The sequence below is a fragment of the Salmo salar genome, chromosome ssa18 (assembly GCF_905237065.1).
Source record: "Salmo salar chromosome ssa18, Ssal_v3.1, whole genome shotgun sequence".
Classification (NCBI taxonomy): domain Eukaryota; kingdom Metazoa; phylum Chordata; class Actinopteri; order Salmoniformes; family Salmonidae; genus Salmo; species Salmo salar.
This window is the reverse complement of record NC_059459.1, coordinates 49,519,782-49,541,802: the sequence shown is the minus strand read 5'-3', so window position 1 is coordinate 49,541,802 and position 22,021 is coordinate 49,519,782. Positions and strand designations below refer to the sequence as shown.

The 22,021-nt window shown below is 44.4% G+C and overlaps 1 protein-coding gene across 1 annotated transcript in view; it reads left to right on the top strand.

Annotated features, from left to right (window-relative positions):
- LOC106577463 (ectonucleoside triphosphate diphosphohydrolase 1) overlaps positions 1-22,021 on the top strand; it is a 40,297-nt gene that overhangs the window by 4,363 nt on the left and 13,913 nt on the right. Inside the window, exons 2-4 of the mRNA XM_045701251.1 lie at positions 16,090-16,214; positions 19,844-19,961; positions 20,568-20,718. Coding sequence (XP_045557207.1) covers positions 16,090-16,214; positions 19,844-19,961; positions 20,568-20,718 — 394 coding nt within the window. The remainder of the gene's footprint in view (positions 1-16,089; positions 16,215-19,843; positions 19,962-20,567; positions 20,719-22,021) is intronic.

The following is a 22,021-nucleotide window of genomic DNA, read 5'->3' as shown; positions in this document are numbered from 1 at the left end:
CCATTACAAACACAGGGGAGGTTAGCATTTTAAATCATACCCCCAAGACATGCTAAACTCTCACCATTACAATAACAGGGCAGGTTAGCATTTTATATAATACCCCCAAGACATGCTAACCTCCCACATTACAATAACAGGGGAGGTTAGCAATTTATATCATACCCTTAAAACATGCTAACCTCTCACCATTACAATAACAGGGGAGGTTAGCATTCTATATCATACCACCAAGACATGCTAATCTCTCACCATTACAATAACAGGGGAGGTTAGCATTTTATATCATACCCCTAAAACATGCTAACCTCTCACCATTACAATAACAGAGGTGTTTAGCATTTTATATCATACCCCTAAACATGCTAACCTCTCACCATTACAATAACAGGGGAGGTTAGCATTTTATATCATACCCCTAAAACATGCTAACCTCTCACCATTACAATAACAGGGGAGGTTAGCATTTTAAATCATACCCCCAAGACATGCTAAACTCTCACCATTACAATAACAGGGCAGGTTAGCATTTTATATAATACCCCCAAGACATGCTAACCTCTCACATTACAATAACAGGGGAGGTTAGCAATTTATATCATACCCTTAAAACATGCTAACCTCTCACCATTACAATAACAGGGGAGGTTAGCATTCTATATCATACCACCAAGACATGCTAATCTCTCACCATTACAATAACAGGGGAGGTTAGCATTTTATATCATACCCCTAAAACATGCTAACCTCTCACCATTACAATAACAGGGGTGTTTAGCATTTTATATCATACCCCTAAACATGCTAACCTCTCACCATTACAATAACAGGGGAGGTTAGCATTTTATATCATACCCCTAAAACATGCTAACCTCTCACCATTACAATAACAGGGGAGGTTAGCATTTTATATCATACCCCTAAAACATGCTAACCTCTCACCATTACAATAACAGGGGAGGTTAGCATTTTATATCATACCCCTAAACATGCTAACCTCTCACCATTACAATGACAGGGGAGGTTAGCATTTTATATCATACCCCAAAAACATGCTAACCTCTCACCATTACAATAACAGGGGAGGTTAGCATTTTATATCATACCCCTAAACATCCTTACCTCTCACCATTACAATAACAGGGGAGTTTAGCATTTTATATCATACCCCTAAACATGCTTACCTCTCACCATTACAATTACAGGGGAGGTTAGCATTTTAAATCATACCCCCAAGACATGCTAAACTCTCACCATTACAATAACAGGGCAGGTTAGCATTTTATATAATACCCCCAAGACATGCTAACCTCTCACATTACAATAACAGGGGAGGTTAGCAATTTATATCATACCCTTAAAACATGCTAACCTCTCACCATTACAATAACAGGGCAGGTTAGCATTCTATATCATACCACCAAGACATGCTAATCTCTCACCATTACAATAACAGGGGAGGTTAGCATTTCATATCATACCCCTAAACATGCTAACCTCTCACCATTACAATAACAGGGGAGGTTAGCATTTTATATCACACCCCTAAAACATGCTAACCTCTCACCATTACAATAACAGGGGAGGTTAGCATTTTATATCATACCCCTAAAACATGCTAACCTCTCACCATTACAATAACAGGGGTGTTTAGCATTTTATATCATACCCCTAAACATGCTAACCTCTCACCATTACAATAACAGGGGAGGTTAGCATTTTATATCATACCCCTAAAACATGCTAACTTCTCACCATTACAATAACAGGGGTGTTTAGCATTTTATATCATACCCCTAAACATGCTAACCTCTCACCATTACAATAACAGGGGAGGTTAGCATTTTATATCATACCCCTAAAACATGCTAACCTCTCACCATTACAATAACAGGGGAGGTTAGAAATTTATATCATACCCCTAAACATGCTAACCTCTCACCATTACAATAACAGGGGAGGTTAGCATTTTATATCATACCCCTAAAACATGCTAACCTCTCACCATTACAATAACAGGGGAGGTTAGCATTTTAAATCATACCCCCAAGACATGCTAAACTCTCACCATTACAATAACAGGGCAGGGTAGAATTTTATATAATACCCCCAAGACATGCTAACCTCTCACATTACAATAACAGGGGAGGTTAGCAATTTATATCATACCCTTAAAACATGCTAACCTCTCACCATTACAATAACAGGGGAGGTTAGCATTCTATATCATACCACCAAGACATGCTAATCTCTCACCATTACAATAACAGGGGAGGTTAGCATTTTTATCATACCCCTAAAACATGCTATCCTCTCACCATTACAATAACAGGGGTGTTTAGCATTTTATATCATACCCCTAAAACATGCTAACCTCTCACCATTACAATAACAGGGGTGTTTAGCATTTTATATCATACCCCTAAACATGCTAACCTCTCACCATTACAATAACAGGGGAGGTTAGCATTTTATATCATACCCCTAAAACATGCTAAACTCTCACCATTACAATAACAGGGCAGGTTAGCATTTTATATAATACCCCCAAGACATGCTAACCTCTCACATTACAATAACAGGGGAGGTTAGCAATTTATATCATGCCCTTAAAACATGCTAACCTCTCACCATTACAATAACAGGGGAGGTTAGCATTCTATATCATACCACCAAGACATGCTAATCTCTCACCATTACAATAACAGGGGAGGTTAGCATTTTTATATCATACCCCTAAAACATGCTAAACTCTCACCATTACAATAACAGGGCAGGTTAGCTTTTTATATAATACCCCCAAGACATGCTAACCTCTCACATTACAATAACAGGGGAGGTTAGCAATTTATATCATGCCCTTAAAACATGCTAACCTCTCACCATTACAATAACAGGGGAGGTTAGCATTCTATATCATGCCACCAAGACATGCTAATCTCTCACCATTACAATAACAGGGGAGGTTAGCATTTTTATATCATACCCCTAAAACATGCTAACCTCTCACCATTACAATAACAGGGGAGGTTAGCATTTTTTATCATACCCCTAAACATCCTTACCTCTCACCATTACAATAACAGGGGAGTTTAGCATTTTATATCATACCCCTAAACATGCTTACCTCTCACCATTACAATAACAGGGGAGGTTAGCATTTTATATCATACCCATAAAACATTGTAACCTCTCACCATTACAATAACAGGGGAGGTTAGCATTTTTTATCATACCCCTAAAACATGCTAACCTCTCACCATTACAATAACAGGGGAGGTTAGCATTTTATATCATACCCCTAAAACATGCTAACCTCTCACCATTACAATAACAGGGGAGGTTAGCATTTTATATCATACCCCTAAAACATGCTAACCTCTCACCATTACAATAACAGGGGAGGTTAGCATTTTATATCAGACCCCTAAACATCCTTACCTCTCACCATTACAATAACAGGGGAGTTTAGCATTTTATATCATACCCCTAAACATGCTTACCTCTCACCATTACAATAACAGGGGAGGTTAGCATTTTAAATCATACCCCCAAGACATGCTAAACTCTCACCATTACAATAACAGGGCAGGTTAGCATTTTATATAATACCCCCAAGACATGCTAACCTCTCACATTACAATAACAGGGGAGGTTAGCAATTTATATCATACCCTTAAAACATGCTAACCTCTCACCATTACAATAACAGGGGAGGTTAGCATTCTATATCATACCACCAAGACATGCTAATCTCTCACCATTACAATAACAGGGGAGGTTAGCATTTTATATCATACCCCTAAAACATGCTAACCTCTCACCATTACAATAACAGGGGAGGTTAGCATTTTTTATCATACCCCTAAAACATGCTATCCTCTCACCATTACAATAACAGGGGAGGTTAGCATTTTATATCATACCCCAAAAACATGCTAACCTCTCACCATTACAATAACAGGGGAGGTTAGCATTTTATATCATACCCCTAAAACATGCTAACCTCTCACCTTTACAATAACAGGGGAGGTTAGCATTTTATATCATACCCCTAAAACATTCTAACCTCTCACCATTACAATAACAGGGGAGGTTAGCATTTTATATCAAACCCCTAAACATCCTTACCTCTCACCATTACAATAACAGGGGAGGTTAGCATTTTAAATCATACCCCCAAGACATGCTAAACTCTCACCATTACAATAACAGGGCAGGTTAGCATTTTATATAATACCCCCAAGACATGCTAACCTCTCACATTACAATAACAGGGGAGGTTAGCATTCTATATCATACCACCAAGACATGCTAATCTCTCACCATTACAATAACAGGGGAGGTTAGCATTTTATATCATACCCCTAAAACATGCTAACCTCTCACCATTACAATAACAGGGGAGGTTAGCATTTTATATCATACCCCTAAAACATGCTAACCTCTCACCATTACAATAACAGGGGAGGTTAGCATTTTATATCATACCTCCAAGACATGCTAACCTCTCACCATTACCATAACGGGGAGGTTAGCATTATTGGGGGGTATGATATTTATGCCTCTGTAACGTTCTCACTCATCATGTAGTCATTACATGCTATGGATATGGGACCAAATACTTAACTGTTTACTACTTTAATACATGTATAACTGAATTTGGGGGACTGTGTACAGGAACATGTATGAACGGTTCCCCCGACGGGGTTGAAAACAGACTCAGGTTAAAGCTGCTAGTCTGCTTGTTCACCTCATATTCATTGTAGCATTTCAGACCCAAAGTGCTGGAGTCCAGACCCAGAACAACAAACGACTGGTCACTGTTCCTGTCCCTATCTTCAACCTAGACTAAAACTACCACTTTCCATCGTTTAGTTCGCTAGCTAACTAGCTAGGTGGTTTCAGTTTTGCTTTAGCAACGAGGGCATATGAATTATTATTTTTTTATTTTTTTATTTCACCTTTATTTAACCAGGTAGGCTAGTTGAGAACAAGTTCTCATTTACAACTGCGACCTGGCCAAGACAAAGCAAAGCAGTAGGAGCAGTAGGAAAGCAATATTCACCTCCACAAAAATGCTGTTCACATTGATATCCATACTGAATGAAGCAGTTAAGGGACCTCATGGGCATTTTTTGTAACATAATTTAAGGGGGAAATTAACCTTAAAATATTTGGTGCAACTGTCTTAACGTGAAGGCAACTTTAACGGAAAAGATACGGGGGTGGGTGAGTGTGTGTGCCTTGCCTGCGTGTGTGTGGATGTGTGTGTGTGTGAGTGTGTGTGTGTCTGTTTGCGTGTGTGTGAGTGAGTGTGTGTGTCTGTTTGCGTGTGTGTGTGGTACCTGCGCAAGCTTGTGTGTGAGCAGGAACAGGCAGGAAGACAGGCTAACCCACATGGGATCTAAGGCTGACAGAACTACAGCAGGAAGACAGGCTAACCCACATGGGATCGAAGGCTGACAGAACAACAGCAGGAAGACAGGCTAACCCACATGGGATCTAAGGCTGATATACTGCAGGAAGACAGGCTAACCCACATGGGGTCTAAGGCTGATATACTGCAGGAAGACAGGCTAACCCACAAGGGGTCTAAGGCTGACAGAACTATAGCAGGAAGACAGGCTAACCCACATGGGGTCTAAGGCTGATATACTGCAGGAAGACATGCTAACCCACATGGGATCTAAGGCTGACAGAACTACAGCAGGAAGACAGGCTAACCCACATGAGGTCTAAGGCTGACAGAAAAACAGCAGGAAGACAGGCTAACCCACATGGGATCTAAGGCTGATATACTGCAGGAAGACAGGCTAGAACCTTATAAGAGAATGGAACACTAAGATATTGTAAGTGTGTGTTTTGTCTTTGTGTGTGTGTGTGTGTAGTAAGCTCACACTCCCTCTGACACACACACACACACACACACACACACACACACACACACACACACACACACACACACACACACACACACACACACACACACACACACACACACACACACACACACACACACACACACACAGGGAATTCCAAACGGTAACAATGATGATTTCTCAAACTGCCTGACCAATCACACTCCAACATAAACAACTAACGAATGGAGTCCCAACTTCCTCTTCCTCAAACACAAACACACATGTTGCTTAGAGCCAGACATTGGTTCCCCCTAATTAGCCCCTTTCAGGGTTTGACACACACACACACACTTCAGCTGGTTTCCATGCCGACAGCCTGCACTGCCCGGGCTTGGAGAGGAAATGCCAAACTCAGTGCATTTCAGACGAAGAGGCGCTGAGATACAAACACACACACAGGGCTGCAACTCTGTTCTTTTTAGATGGACCAACCTCCTGGTTCTAGAAAAGATCAATCATATCACAGTTAACTGTTAGCCCTCTCTCCCCCACACAGTTAACTGTTAGCTCTCTCTCCCTCTCTCCCTCTCTATCCCATATAGTTAACTGTTAGCTCTCTCTCTCTCTCCCTCTCTCTCTCTCTCTCACTCTCTCCCTCTCTCCCTTTCTCTCTCTCTCTCTCTCTCTCTCCCTCACATAGTTAACTGTTAGCTCCCTCTCTCCCTCTCTCCCCCACACAGTTAACTGTTAGCTCTCTCTCTCTCCCACATAGTTAACTGTTAGCTCTCTCTCTCTCCCTTTCTCTCTCTCTCCCTCTCTCCCCCACATAGTTAACTTTTAGCTCTCTCTCCCTCTCTCCCCCACATAGTTAACTGTTAGCTCTCTCTCTCCCTCTCTCCCTCTCCCCCACACAGTTAACTGTTAGCTCTCTCTCTCTCTCTCTCTCTCTCTCTCTCTCTCTCTCTCTCCCCTTTCTCCCCCACACAGTTAACTGTTAGCTCTCTCTCTCCCCCTCTCTCTCTCTCTACCACACAGTTAACTGTTAGCTCTCTCTCTCCCTCTCTCCCCCATATAGTTAACTGTTAGCTCTCTCTCCCTCCCTCTCTCCCTCTCTCCCCCACATAGTTAACTGTTAGCTCTCTCTCTCTCCCCCACATAGTTAACTGTTAGCTCTCTCTCTCCCTCTCTCCCCACATAGTTAACTGTTAGCTCTCTCTCTCCCTCTCTCCCCCACATAGTTAACTGTTAGCTCTCTCTTTCTCCCCCCCACATAGTAAACTGTTAGCTCTCTTTCTCCCTCTCTCCCCCACATAGTTAACTGTTAGCTCTCTCTCTCTCCCTCTCTCCCTCTCTCCCCACATAGTTAACTGTTAGCTCTCTCTCTCTCTCCCTCTCTCCCTTTCTCTCTCTCTCTCTCTCTCTCTCTCTCTCTCTCTCTCTCTCTCTCTCTCTCTCTCTCTCCCTTTCTCTCTCTCTCTCTCGCTCCCTCTCTCTCCCTCCCTCTCGCTCCCTCTCCCTTTCTCTCTCTCTCTCCCTTTCTCTCTCACCCTCTCTCTCCCTCTCACCCTCTCTCTCCCTTTCGCTCTCCCTCTCACCCTCTCACCCTCTTTCTCCCTCTCCCCCTCTCTCTCCCTCTCTCTCTCTCCCTCCCTTTCTCTCTCCCTCTCTCCATTTCTCCCCCTCTCTCTTCTTTCCCTTTCTTTCTATCCCTCTCTCTATCCTCTCTCTATACCTCTCTCTGTACCTCTCTCTGTACCTCTCTCTCTATACCTCTCTCTGTACCTCTCTCTGTACCTCTCTCTCTATCCCTCTCTCTATCCTTCCTCTATTCCTCTCTCTATCCCTCTCTCTATTCCTTTCTCTATTCCTCTCTCTATCCCTCTCTCTATCCCTCTCTCTATTCCTCTCTCTATTCCTCTCTCTATCCTCCTCCCTCTAGCTCTCTCTATCCCTCTCTCTCTCTCTACCTCTCTCTATTCCTCTCTCTACCTCTCTATTCCTCTCTCTATCCTCCTCTTTCTATTCCTCTTTCTATTCCTCTCTCTATACCTCTCTATCCCTCTCTCTATCCCTCTCTCTATTCCTCTCTCTATCCTCCTCTCTCTATTCCTCTCTCTATTCCTCTCTCTATCCCTCTCTCTATCCTCCTCCCTCTATTCCTCTCTCTATTCCTCTCTTTCTCTATCCTCCCTCTATCCTCCCTCTATCCTCTCTTTCTCTATCCTCTCTCTCTCTATTCCTCTCATTCTGCCCATGTTCTGGGCATACTGCCAAATTGCTTATACTGATAGTGAGGATTCCTCCCAGGTACGATCAATCAGTCACTTGCATGAACCCAGTTGATATGGTTATTAGAAAAAGACAAACATAACATTTTCCTTCAGATGCCCTCTTCTTATCAATCTGTGGTAATTATAATTACATTTAAGGTAAGCATTAGATTATAGCTTCTATCAAAAGGAGATTCTCCAATTAAAGTAAGAGAAATCAACACAGAAAACCAGACACTTCATCCTTTCAAACCCTTCACTCTGGGTCGTACAATCTAAAATACACTCAAGGGATCTGTAGACTCAGGTTGTTTTAATAGGTCTATAGGTACCAAAAAACCAGTAGAAGGGTTTAACTTAGACCTTAGCTTCATCCAATCCACATGTTCTTCATTACACAATGAAGATCAGATGGAGCTGTGGTCCCAAGAGGCATGTTAATGACAGATCAGATGGAGCTGTGGTCCCAAGAGGCATGTTAATGACAGATCAGCTGGAGCTGTGGTCCCAAGAGGCATGTTAATGACAGATCAGATGGAGCTGTGGTCCCAAGAGGCATGTTAATGGCAGATCAGATGGAGCTGTGGTCCCAAGAGGCAAGTTAATGACAGATCAATACCTCAATGCATTTTTGGTCTAAATTACTAAACATTTCGCAGTGTGCAGATCTCCACAATCAACCTGTTACCCCAAATAAACCATTTTGGACAAGCCTAAATCAATTACGGGCACAGTTGACCACCCCCCTGATTCCCGGCACTCATTCTTCCGCCCTTTCTTCATTTTCAGTTGGACTTCCCAATGGCACATATTCAAAGTGGATGGCCCTTGATAATGTCCCGATTTCAGATCGGGATTATGTCCCGATCTGGGGAATAATCTCTCACCTGAGCCGCCACCATCCTTTACAGTCCATTATGTCTTGTCCATTTTCCTACCAGTACACCAGCAGCACGAGTGTAGTTTGGATGGGATCTCTCCCCATGCTCACTCCACGTGGACTCATGTCGCAATCCTGAGAGAAAAGGCATGACAGAAAAGGCAGATGATAGCTTCGACTGGATGCTGTGTACAGGTTTCTGGCTCAGACTCAGGTCTCACGGTAGAAGTGGTGAAGGACCATAGTGAATGCCATTTTCGCCATGACTTCAGCCGGTTAGAGGGGGTGAGGCTCATACTGTTCTTGGTTGAATTATCCTTCCGTGCATCTAGATACCATCTGTGGTCGACTTCCCCATAACCTCCCGAGAGGACAGACCAGAACAACAGTTTAGTTTAGAGCATTTCTGATTCAGGAAATCCAGACAAACTATTCACTGTATGACAAATGATTACTTCTACCAATAGTCTTATTTCAAATGTTTAAGACAAATGTCAAAGAGAATAACAACACACAGCTGAAGCCATTTTTTCAAATTGGCTTCTACTCCCCTATCAACTTGGCGATCTCACCGCAGTTCCAGGTCAGGGAGTCAGAGGGCTAATCCTGAGGGAGAAATCCCCACCATCCAGCAGACCCAATCTGGTGACATTTGTGTTGAAGCAAAACAAAACAAACAAGACAAAAACAAAACTACAAAACAACAGCAATACACTTCTTCCCTTTTGACACATGACTCACATCGTGATTCATGCGTCCAAAAAAATCAACACCGCCGGTTAAATCAAAATAACAAATAAAATTACAATTACAACCCTTGATAACTTCATCTTAAAATAATTGTATCCCATAAGGTAATTCAAGAAATAGTGAAATAGACTAGAGACAGGTGTCTCTCATTCAGGGGCAGCTCTCTCTCTGTGTCCTCTTGTTCTGAATAACGCATAGGACTATTGATAAATTATAAACTTCTTCCTAATTATTATTATTGTTTACACATTATATTTAAATCTCACCCAATGTCTTTAGCCTTTCTAGTGAGGGTGATCAGGCCTCACCAGCCTTTCTAGTGAGGGTGATCAGGCCTCACCAGAAAGTCAGAAGAGGTCAGAGGTTATTCAACCCCATTAAGTGAGTGTTTCTTTCCCTTTTCTTTCCCTGTACCTCCAACATTATTTAAAGACATTTCAAACATTTTGTGTATCAGGTTTACCTTGGGTTTTTCAATACATTTCTTATCCAGAGAATTTACATGTGTGCAACCAAAACTTTCGGACAATAGATACTTCAGAAAATTTCATTTCTGTGCCCTTTAACCTCTATGGGCTAGGTGGGACGCTTGCGTCCCACCTACGTAACAGCCACTGGCAGCCTGTGGCGCGATTTTCAAAACGTTAAAAATCCTATTACTTCAATTTCTCAAACATATGACTATTTTACAGCTATTTAAAGACAAGACTCTCGTTAATCTAACCACACTGTCCGATTTCAAAAAGGCTTTACAACGAAAGCAAAACATTAGATTATGTCAGCAGAGTACCAAGCCAGAAATAATCAGACACCCATTTTTCAAGCCAGCATATAATGTCACAAAAACCCAGAAGACAGCTAAATGCAGCACTCACCTTTGATGATCTTCATCAGATGACAACCCTAGGACATTATGTTATACAATACATGCATGTTTTGTTCAATCAAGTTCATATTTATATCAAAAACCAGCTTTTTACATTAGCATGTGACGTTCAGAACTAGCATACCCCCCGCAAACTTCCGGGGAATTCGCTAACATTTTACTAAATTACTCACGATAAACATTCACAAAAAGCATAACAATTATTTTAAGAATTAAAGATACAGACCTCCTCTATGCACTCGATATGTCAGATTTTAAAATAGCTTTTTGGTGAAAGCACATTTTGCAATATTCTAAGTACATAGCCCAGGCATCACGGGCTCGCTATTTAGACACCCGGCAAGTTTAGCACTCACCATAATCATATTTACTATTATAAAAGTTTGATTACCTTTTGTTGTCTTCGTCAGAATGCACACCCAGGACTGCTACTTCAATAACAAATGTTGGTTTGGTCCAAAATAATCCATCGTTATATCCGAATAGCGGCGTTTTGTTCATGCGTTCCAGACACTATCCGAAATAGTAAAGAAGTGTCGCGCGCATGGTGCAATTCGTGACAATAAAATTCTAAATATTCCATTACCGTACTTCGAAGCATGTCAACCGCTGTTTAAAATCAATTTTTACGACATTTTTCTCGTAGAAAAGCGATAATATTCCGACAGGGAATCTCCTTTTCGGCAAACAGAGGAAAAAATCCCAAAGGCGGGGGCGGTCGGGTCATGCGCCTAAGCCCAGTGTCCCTTGATCGGCCACTTGAGAAAGGCGATAATGTGTTTCAGCCTGGGGCTGGAATGACGACATTCTGTTTTTTCCCGGGCTCTGAGCGCCTATGGACGACGTGGGAAGTGTCACGTTAGAGCAGAGATCCTTAGTAAATGATAGAGATGGAAAAGAAGTTCAAGAAATGGTCAGACAGGCCACTTCCTGTAAAGGAATCTCTCAGGTTTTGACCTGCCATTTGAGTTCTGTTATACTCACAGACACCATTCAAACAGTTTTAGAAAATTTAGGGTGTTTTCTATCCATATGTAATAAGTATATGCATATTCTAGTTACTGGGTAGGAGTGGTAACCAGATTAAATTGGGTATGTTTTTTATCCAGCCGTGTCAATACTGCCCCCTAGCCCTAACAGGTTAAGGTGCATCCCTACTAACCCGTGAAAAACCCACTAAAATAAAAATAAAAATACCCCACAAAATAAATCAAACAGTATTAACACCACTAACAAATATTCACAAGAGGTGGGTTGTGTATGGTAAAACGTAGGGTAAAAACAAACAAACAAACCCTCCTAAAGTAAACAATCCCAGAGCCCCTTTCTTGTAATCGTATAATTTTGACCTGCTGCACTGACATATGTCCTATCAGTCCACTGTAGATGGAGTGCTGTTCTCTCCTTTCATATCTCCACAGTGAATCCCTATATAACGTTCTAGATGGAAAAACTCAGCTCACAGAAGTGGATGGGGTATTCATTCAGACACCTCTTTAACCTCTTATGGCTAGGGGGCAGTATTTTCACGGCTGGATAAAAAACGTACCCGATTTAATCTGGTTACTAATCCTACCCAGTAACTAGAATATGCATATACTTATTATATATGGATAGAAAACACCCTAAAGTTTCTAAAACTGTTTGAATGGTGTCTGTGAGTATAACAGAACTCAAATGGCAGGTCAAAACCTGAGAGATTCCTTTACAGGAAGTGGCCTGTCTGACCATTTCTGGAACTTCTTTGCCATCTCTATCTTTTACAAAGGATCTCTGCTCTAACGTGACACTTCCTACGTCGTCCATGGGCGCTCAGCTGTGGTGATTCTATAGTCATCTCCAAAGTGTTTTTTTCCAGAAGTCTCTGCATAACCTCTGTTAGCCTCCATATCTTGGCAACTTCAGACTAGATCTCTGGTGAATTGCTCCAAAAAGTACAGCCTGTCTTTGCTGTAAACACAGGTACACTAAGATGGTAATGAGGACAACCGTTGCTGCTTTACCAGCATTTCAGTGAAAGCATTTTGGTGTAGCAGAATGTTGACAACAGTGCCCATGTTGTCGGCTCCACCCTGATCTGGGTTGATAGGCCTTCCTCTTCTAGTTGGATGTTGCAGCTGCTTATCTTTTGGTCTTACAACAGGCTCCGCCTGTGTGTTAGTTGACGTACGATGAACAGAGCTGTATGTGGTGGTAGCACTTTCTTGCAACATACTACTTTGACCCTGGCCCTGTGTGGTATGCACAGACGTGCTGAACAAAGGGATACATCCAGCTTAGCACTTTTAGACCATATTTCAGCTTCAAGCTCTAATTCTTCCATTTATGATTTGAGTTGAGGCTCTTGTTTCTCCAATAGTTGTTTCCTTTTCAATGTTTCAACTTCAACCAATAAGGCTGCCTTTTCAGTCTCCAAATTCAGCCTGATATAAGATGTAGTGGATTGTCCTGAGCGCCTGCTGTGTTGTGATTCATTTCCACATTTTGATTAGATATTTGCGATACTGTCCCTTGGCTGGACCTCCGCATCAGTTTTGTTAACATCTGAGCATTGATGTGCTTCTTCCATCCATGTGTCCACTATGGATGCAAAATAGTCCAGTGTTGCTGTGTTTGGGCCAAACCATTCGACCTGATCCTTTTCTGCCTCCTCGGCTGGTAATAAACCTGATCCTTTTCTGCCTCCTCGGCTGGTAATAAACCTGATCCTTTTCTGCCTCCTCGGCTGGTAATAAACCTGATCCTTTTCTGCCTCCTCGGCTGGTAATAAACCTGATCCTTTTCTGCCTCCTCGGCTGGTAAACCAATTCCACATTTCTATCATCAACCATAAACTGTGATTTCATTTATATTTTTAGTAAGTGCACCCAATTTAGCACTTCTAGATCATTACAATGTTTTAAGAATTTCCATTCTATCCATTGTAAAAGCACGTAACAGTGAACCATTACCACAGTATGAACACACTTTAGCACAGCTTAATGAATGAGCCCAACACATGACGTCATCACAAGACACAACAGCCAATCATCAAAGAGTACGATTTTCTCTCCGCTACTCAAAAAAAGAAGCAAATAGTCTGGGTAGCCATTTGATTAGATGTTCAGGACTCTTGTGGCTTGGGGGTAGAAGCTGTTAAGAAGCCTTTTGGACCTAGACTTGGCACTCCGGTACCACTTGCCATGCGGTAGCAGAGAGAACAGTCTATGACTAGGGTGGCTGGAGTCAGTGACAATTTTTAGGGCCTTCCTCTGACACCACCTGGTGTAGAGGTCCTGGATGGCAGGCAGCTTAGCCCCAGTGATGTACTGGGCCGTACGCACTACCCTCTGTAGTGCCTTGCGGTCAGAGACTGAGCAGTTGCCATACCAGGCAGTGATGCAATCAGTCAGGATGCTCTCGATGGTGCAGCAGTAGCTAAGATTGGGAGAAGTCTGTCCATAATAAAGCGCTACTCTACCTTATCAACAAGGCAGGTCCTAGAGGCCCTAGTTTTGTCTCACCTGGAATACTGTTCAATCGTGTGGTCAGGTGCCACAAAGAGGGACTTGGGAAAATTATAATTGGCTCAGATCAGAGCAGCACGGCTGGCCCTTGGATGCACACAGAGAGCAAACATTAATAATATGCATGTCAATCTCTCCTGTCTCATGTCTTCCCCCACCCTCCTCCCTCTCTCCCCCTATCCTCCTCTATCCCTCTCTCCCTCTCTCCCCTACCCTCCTCTCTCCCTCTCTCCCCTACCCTCCTCTATCCCTCTATCCCTCTCTCCCCCTACCCTCCTCTATCCCTCTCTCCCCCCACCCTCCTGCCTCTATCCCTCTCTCCCCCCACCCTCCTGCCTCTATCCCTCTCTTCCCCCACCCTCCTGCCTCTATCCCTCTCTCCTCCCACCCTCCTTCTCACTCCCTCTCTCCTCCCACCCTCCTTCTCTATCCCTCTCTCCTCCCACCCTCCTCCTCTATCCCTCTCTCCCTCTCTCCTCCCACCCTCTCTCCCCCTATCCTCCTCCCTCTCTCCCCCACCCTCTCTCCTCCCACCCTCTCTCCCCCTATCCTCCTCCCTCTCTCCCCCACCCTCTCTCCCCCACCCTCCTGCCTCTATCCCTCTCTCCCTCTCTCCTCCCACCCTCTTCCTTCTCTCCCCCTCTTCCCCTACCCTCCTCTATCCCTCTCTCCCTCTCTCCTCCCACCCTCCTCCCTCTATCCCCCTCTCCTTCTCCCCCGCTCCCCCTACCCTCCTCTATCCCTCTCTCCCTCTCTCCCTCTCTCCCTCTCCCTCTCTTCCCCTACCCTCCTGTATCCCTCTATCCCTCTCTCCCTCTCTCCTCCCACCCTCTTCCTTCTCTCCCCCTCTTCCCCTACCCTCCTCTATCCCTCTCTCCCTCTCTCCTCCCACCCTCTTCCTTCTCTCCCCCTCTTCCCCTACCCTCCTCTATCCCTCTCTCCCTCTACCCTCCTTCCTCTCTTCCCCCACCTTCCTCTCTCCCTCTCTCCCCCTAACCTCCTTCCTCTCTTCCCCCACCCTCCTCTCTCCCCCTACCCTCCTCCCTCTCTCCCTTTCTTCCCCCACCCTCCTGTATCCCTCCTCCCTCTCTCCCCCTACCCTCCTCCCACTCTTCCCCACCCTCCTCCCTCCCTTCCCCCACCCTCCTCTATCCCTCTCTCCCTCTCTTCCCCTACCCTCCTCCCTCTCTTCCCCTACCCTCCTCCCTCTCTCCCTCTCTCCCCCTACCCTCCTCTATCCCTCTCTCCCTCTCTTCCCCCACCCTCCTCCCTCTCTTCCCCTACCCTCCTCTATCCCTCTCTCCCTCTCTTCCCCCACCCTCCTCCCTCTCTTCCCCTCTCTTCCCCTACCCTCCTCTATCCCTCTCTCCCTCTCTTCCCCCACCCTCCTCCCTCTCTTCCCCACCATCCTCCCTCTCTTCCCCACCCTCCTCTATCCCTCTCTCCCTCTCTTCCCATACCCTCCTCCCTCTCTTCCCCTACCCTCCTCCCTCTCTTCCCCTACCCTCCTCCCTCTCTTCCCCACCCTTCACCCTCTCTACCTCAACACATTTAGAACTAGTCCCTAGTTACACAACAACAACAGCAACAACAACAGTATCAACAATAACACTCATAACCCTCCTGTCATCAATAATACAGATGTGACATCATCAGCAGCTGGTTGGAAAATGCTAACTCTCTCCAACTTCCCCTCTCTCTTCCTACCTCTCGCCCTCCCTCTCCCTCTCCCTCCTCTCTTCCCTCTCTCCTCCCTCTCTCTCCCTCTCTCCTTCCCTCTCTCTCTCCCTCCTCTCTTCTCTTCCCTCTCTCCTCCCTCTCTCCCCATCTCTCCTCCTCTCCCTCTCTCTCTCCCTCCCTCCCTCCCTCTCTCTCCCTCCTCTCTTCTCTTCCCTCTCTCCTCCCCATCTCTCCTCCTCTCCCTCTTCCACAGAGACGAAAGGAAATAACGCTTGGCATAAGGCAGTGATCATCATCCCTGTGCTTGGTATCACAGCGATAGTTGCCCTGGTGACAACAGCAGTATTGCAGAACAAGCCTCTCCTACAGAAGTACAAGGTACCATATGTGGTTGTTAGGGCAACGAGGTACAATAAATGTTTGCGATAGCTTTTTCAGATTCTGTGGCTGCGATGGAAAAATCCATAATATTGTAGACTATATTATGCACTATATTATGCATTATGCATTAAAGAGTTACCTGTCTAACAGAACACAGAGGGTGTTCTTTAATGGAAGCCTCTCCAACAAAATCCAGTTACATTTACATTTACGTCATTTAGCAGACGCTCTTATACAGAGCGACTTACAAATTGGTGCATTCACCTTATGATATCCAGTGGAACAACCACTTTACAATAGTACATCTATATCTTTTTGGGGGGAGGGTGGGGGGGTTAGAAGGATTACTTTATCCTATCCCGGGTATTCCTTAATCTATAATTCTATGAATGACAATATTATATTTTACCAATGTTTTCGAATAGTAATTTTGTAAATTGTAGCGCAGATTCACCGGAAGCATTTGAGGGGAAAAAAATTCGGAACATCACGCGCCGATGTAAAATGCTGTTTTTATATATAAATATGAAATTTATCGAACAAAAGAATGCATGTATTGTGTAACATGATGTCCTAGGAGTGTCATCTGATGAAGATTGTCAAAGGTTAGTGCTTCATTTAGCTGTGTTTTGGTTATTTGTGATGCATGTGGTTGGTCGGAAAATGGCGGTGTGGCTATTGTGTCGATGTACTCTCCTAACATAATCTAATGTTTTGCTTTCGCTGTAAAGCCTTTTGGAAATCGGACAACGTGGTTCGATTCAGGAGAAGTGTATCTATAAAATGGTGTAAAATAGTCCTATGTTTTAGAACTTTGAATTATGACATTTTGTGGTTTAAATCTGGCGCTCTGATTCTTTCACTGGCTGTTGAATAGCGTGGGACAATTTCGTCCCACTACCCTAGAGAAGTTAAGTGTTCTAGTTTATTAAAATAAAACGTTAAAATGAGCACTCAACCTGCTGCGCCTTGGTCTACTTCATATGACGGTCGTTACAGAACTTCCCACCACCAACAGACCAAGCAGCGGGATAAGGAGCTGGAGAAAAGCTATCGGGAGTTGTGGACCTGGGAGGAGATCCTAGCCGGAGAGGGACCATGGAAAAAGGCTGGAGAGGACCGGGACTGTTATATTGGAACATGATTGGCATGGAAGCCTGAGAGGCAGCCCCAATATTTTTTTTTGGGGGGGGGGCACACGGGTAGTTTGTCTGGGCCAGGGTTAAGCCCCAAGCCAACTCCCCGTGCTTACCGGAGGCAGCATGTTACTGTTCAGGCCCCGTGCTATGGGGTGATGCGCACGGCGTCGAGGCCGAGCATTCACAGGCCGGTGTGCGCGGTGCCAGCGTCCCGCATTTGCCAGGCGGAAGCGGGCATCCAGCCAGTAAGGGTGGTGCCAGTACTGCGCTCGAGACCGCCAGTGCACCTTCACTGCCCAGTGTATCCTGTTCCCGCTCCTCGCACTAGCCCTGAGGTGCGTGTATCCAGTCTGGCATCTCCAAAGCCAGCACCACGCACCAGGCCTTCAGTGCGTCAGCCCAATCCAGGATGTCCTGTTCCTGTCACGTCCTGACCAGTAAGTGAAGTGCTTTGAAAGGTTGGTAATGGCTTGCATCAACACCATTAACCCAGAAACCCTAGACCCACTCCAATTTGCATACCGCCCAAACAGATCCACAGATGATGCAATCTCTATTGCACTCCACACTGCCCTTTCCCACCTGGACAAAAGGAACACTTATGTGAGAATGCTATTCATTGACTACAGCTCAGCGTTCAACACCATAGTGCCCTCAAAGCTCATCACTAAGCTAAGGACCCTGGGACTAAACACTGGATCCTGGACCCTCTAAGGGGGTGGATCCTGGACTTCCTGATGGGCCGCCACCAGATGGTGAGGGTAGGTAACAACACATCTGCCACGCTGATCCTCAACGCTGGAGCTCCCCAGGGGTGTGTGCTCAGTCCCCTCCTGTACTCCCTGTTCACCCACGACTGCATGGCCAGGCACGACTCCAACACAATCATTAAGTTTGCAGATGACACAACAGCCTGATCACCGACAACGACGAGACAGCCTATAGGGAGGAGGTCAGAGACCTGGCCGGGTAACAACCTATCCCTCAACGTGAACAAGACTAAGGAGATGATTGTGGACTACAGGAAAAGGAGGACCGAGTACGCCCCCATTCTCATCGACGGGGCTGTAGTGGAGCAGGTTGAGAGCTTCAAGTTCCTTGGTGTCCACATCAACAACAAACTATCATGGTCCAAACACACCAAGACAGTCATGAAGAGGGCACGACAAAGCCTATTCCCCCTCAGGAAACTAAAAAGACTTGGGAAAGGAATCGATCGCAAACATTGGCACATTCTAAGATCCGATGACAGTATTGGTAATGTGTTTTCGGACCCTCCCTTGGTCGTATTCTCACGGGGCGGAAATCTCAGATCAATTGGTACACTCTGATTTACCACCCCAAGATATCCCTGAACAACGTCTATTTATGCCTCTACTGGATGTAAACTACTAGTGTAATGGCTGTACTCAATGCAATGGCACTTACAAATGTAGATCCTTCAAACTACCCCAAACAGGGAAACAGATCCCAATCACAGGTGTTATTACGTGCTCCACTAAGGCAGATACTTATCTTATAACTTGTCCTTGTCCTAAATATTATGTGGGTAAAACAAAGCACAAATTAAAAGTACGAATCTTGGAGCATCGTAGCACCATTAGGTGCAAAAACACAACTTTATTTAACTTGGCAAGTCAGTTAAGAACAAATTCTTATTTACAATGACAGCTTAGGAACAGTGGGTTAACTGCCTTGTTCAGGGGCAGAATGACAGATTTGTACCTTGTCAGCTCGGGGATTTCAACTTGCAAACTTTCGGTTACTGGCCCAACGCTCTAACTACTAGGCTACCATGCCACTCCAGACTACCCCAGTTGCAGTCCACTTTTTGGAAGCAAACCACTAGATTTCAACCCTATGTTATATCGGCATCGAACATGTCACCCTCCCTAGGAGAGGGAGTGACCTCGACAATTTATTGTTAAAACGAGAGGCTGCCTGGATCTTTCATTTAAAGGACCTTGCTCCCTTCGGTCTCAACGTAGACTTTTAACTGAAGCCATTTTTGTGATTATTGTGATTTTGCTATTCTTTGTAAATATTTTGTAGGCCTATGTAGCCAAATTGTATCTATGATCGTATGCTATCAATTTATGTTTTTGTATGTTATTCTTATGTCTGAGAATGAACCAATGATATCAGGCCACACCCGGCCATGATTACAGACACCTGTGTGTGTTCTTTGCCACTTTATAAACTAGTGACCCGCAGTGTTTGTCATTATACCCTGATGAACAAACGTTGGTTATTCAGTTATTAAATTATTTCATCTGAGCTCCTAGTGGCTCTCCTTTTCTTTCTCAATCAGCGGATGGGGATCCAGAATAAATACACTTGTCATGGCTGAAGATGTGTGCTACGGGTTGGTAGTCATTTAGACAGGTTCCATTCTTAGGTACAAGGACTAGGGTGGTTTGCTTGAAACATGTAGGTATTACAGACTGGGTCAGAGAGGTTGAAAATGTCTCTCTCTCCATCTCTCAGTATGGGATCGTCCTGGATGCTGGCTCCTCACATACAGCAGTGTATATCTACGAGTGGCCGGCAGAGAAGGATAATGACACTGGAAGAGTGCAGCAGACACACGCCTGCAAAGTCAAAGGTAGACACATACACACTATAAAAACCTAGCAAGCGGGGACCGAGAGACTGAAAAACAGCTTCTATCCCAAGGCCATCAGACTGTTAAACAGCCATCACTAGCAGAATGGCTGCTGCCAACATACAGACTCAAATCTCTGGCCACTTTAATACATTTAATAAATTGATTTAAAGGTATCACTAGTTACTTTAAATAACGGCACTTTAATTATGTCTACATATCCTACATTACTCATCTCATATGTATATACTGTATTCTATACCATCTACTGCATATTGCCTATGGCACATGGCCATCGCTCATCCATATATTTATATGTACATATTCTTATTCATCCCTTTACACTTGTGTGTACAAGGTAGTTGTTGTGAAATTGTTAGATTACTTGTTAGATATTGCTGCACTGTCAGAACTAGAAGCACAAGCATTTCGCTACACTCGCATTAACATCTGCTAACCATGTGTATGTGACCACTAAAATATGATTTGTTATCTAGTTAAAATGTGTGTTTCGTGTGTGTGTGTGTGTGTGTGTGTGTGTGTGTGTGTGTGTGTGTGTGTGTGTGTGTGTGTGTGTGTGTGTGTGTGTGTGTGTTTCGTGTCCAGGTGCTGGTATCTCCAGCTACTCTGTGTTTCCAGGGCAGGCAGGGGCGTCTCTGAAGAGCTGTATGAAGGAAGCAGAGCGCCTCATCCCCATAAGCAGGCACCACGAGACGCCCCTCTACCTGGGTGCCACCGCCGGAATGAGGCTGCTCAGGTACGCCTGACCCCTGGACACAAAATGTTGTTTCGTAGGATAGCAGGAAGTATAATCCGTCGGATGATTGGCTGAGCCTTCTTGGGGGCGTGACCACTCCGAGCCCTTAACAAAACACCAAATCTGGCGGACAATTTCTCTCGTCTCAGATCTGAAAGATTTCCACCAGATAGTACAGTCACAAAGTCAAAATTGGCTATATTGTAAAAATGTGTGAAAACTCAAATGAGCTTTTTGGTCTTAATTTAAGGTTAGGGTTAGGCATAAAGTTAGCAGTATGGTTATGGTTAAAATTAGGTTTAAACATCATATTTTAAGAAGATAAATTATAGAGGTAGGCGCGGTTTCTGACTTTGTGGCTCTGGTAACTAGTGACGACAGATCAGAAATGAGTAGGAACGAACCACCAACTTCAGTGACGCTGATCTTCAAATGATCCACTGATCACGGTGTTTAGGAGAAGAGCTGAAACTACTGACTGGCCAGGCATTACCCACTACTACCCAACGGAGCTGAAACTACTGACTGGATAAACATTACCCACTACTAACCAACGGAGCTGAAACTACTGACTGGATAAACATTACCCACTACTACCCAACGGAGCTGAAAATACTGACTGGATAAACATTACCCACTACTACCCAACGGAGCTGAAACTACTGACTGGATAAACATTACCCACTACTACCCAACGGTGCTGAAACTACTGACTGGATAAACATTACCCACTACTACCCAACGGAGCTGAAACTACTGACTGGATAAACATTACCCACTACTACCCAACGGAGCTGAAACTACTGACTGCTAAACAGACGGCTCTGCAGCCTATCAGTGTTGTTAGGTAGCAGCAAGCTAAACAGACGGCTCTGCAGCCAGCTAAACAGACGGCTCTGCAGCCTATCAGTGTTATTAGGTAGCAGCAAGCTAAACAGACGGCTCTGCAGCCAGCTAAGCAGACGGCTCTGCAGCCAGCTAAACAGACGGCTCTGCAGCCTATCAGTGTTATTAGGTAGCAGCCAGCTAAACAGACGGCTCTGCAGCCTATCAGTGTTATTAGGTAGCAGCAAGCTAAACAGACAGCTCTGCAGCAAGCTAAACAGACGGCTCTGCAGCCTATCAGTGTTATTGGGTATTTCATTAGGATCCACATTAGCTGTTGCAAAAGCAGCAGCTACTCATCCTGGGGTCCACATGCCCAATTTTTATTTTATTTATATTTTATTTCACCTTTATTTAACCAGGTAGGCTAGTTGAGAACAAGTTCTCAATTACAACTGCGACCTGGCCAAGATGAAGC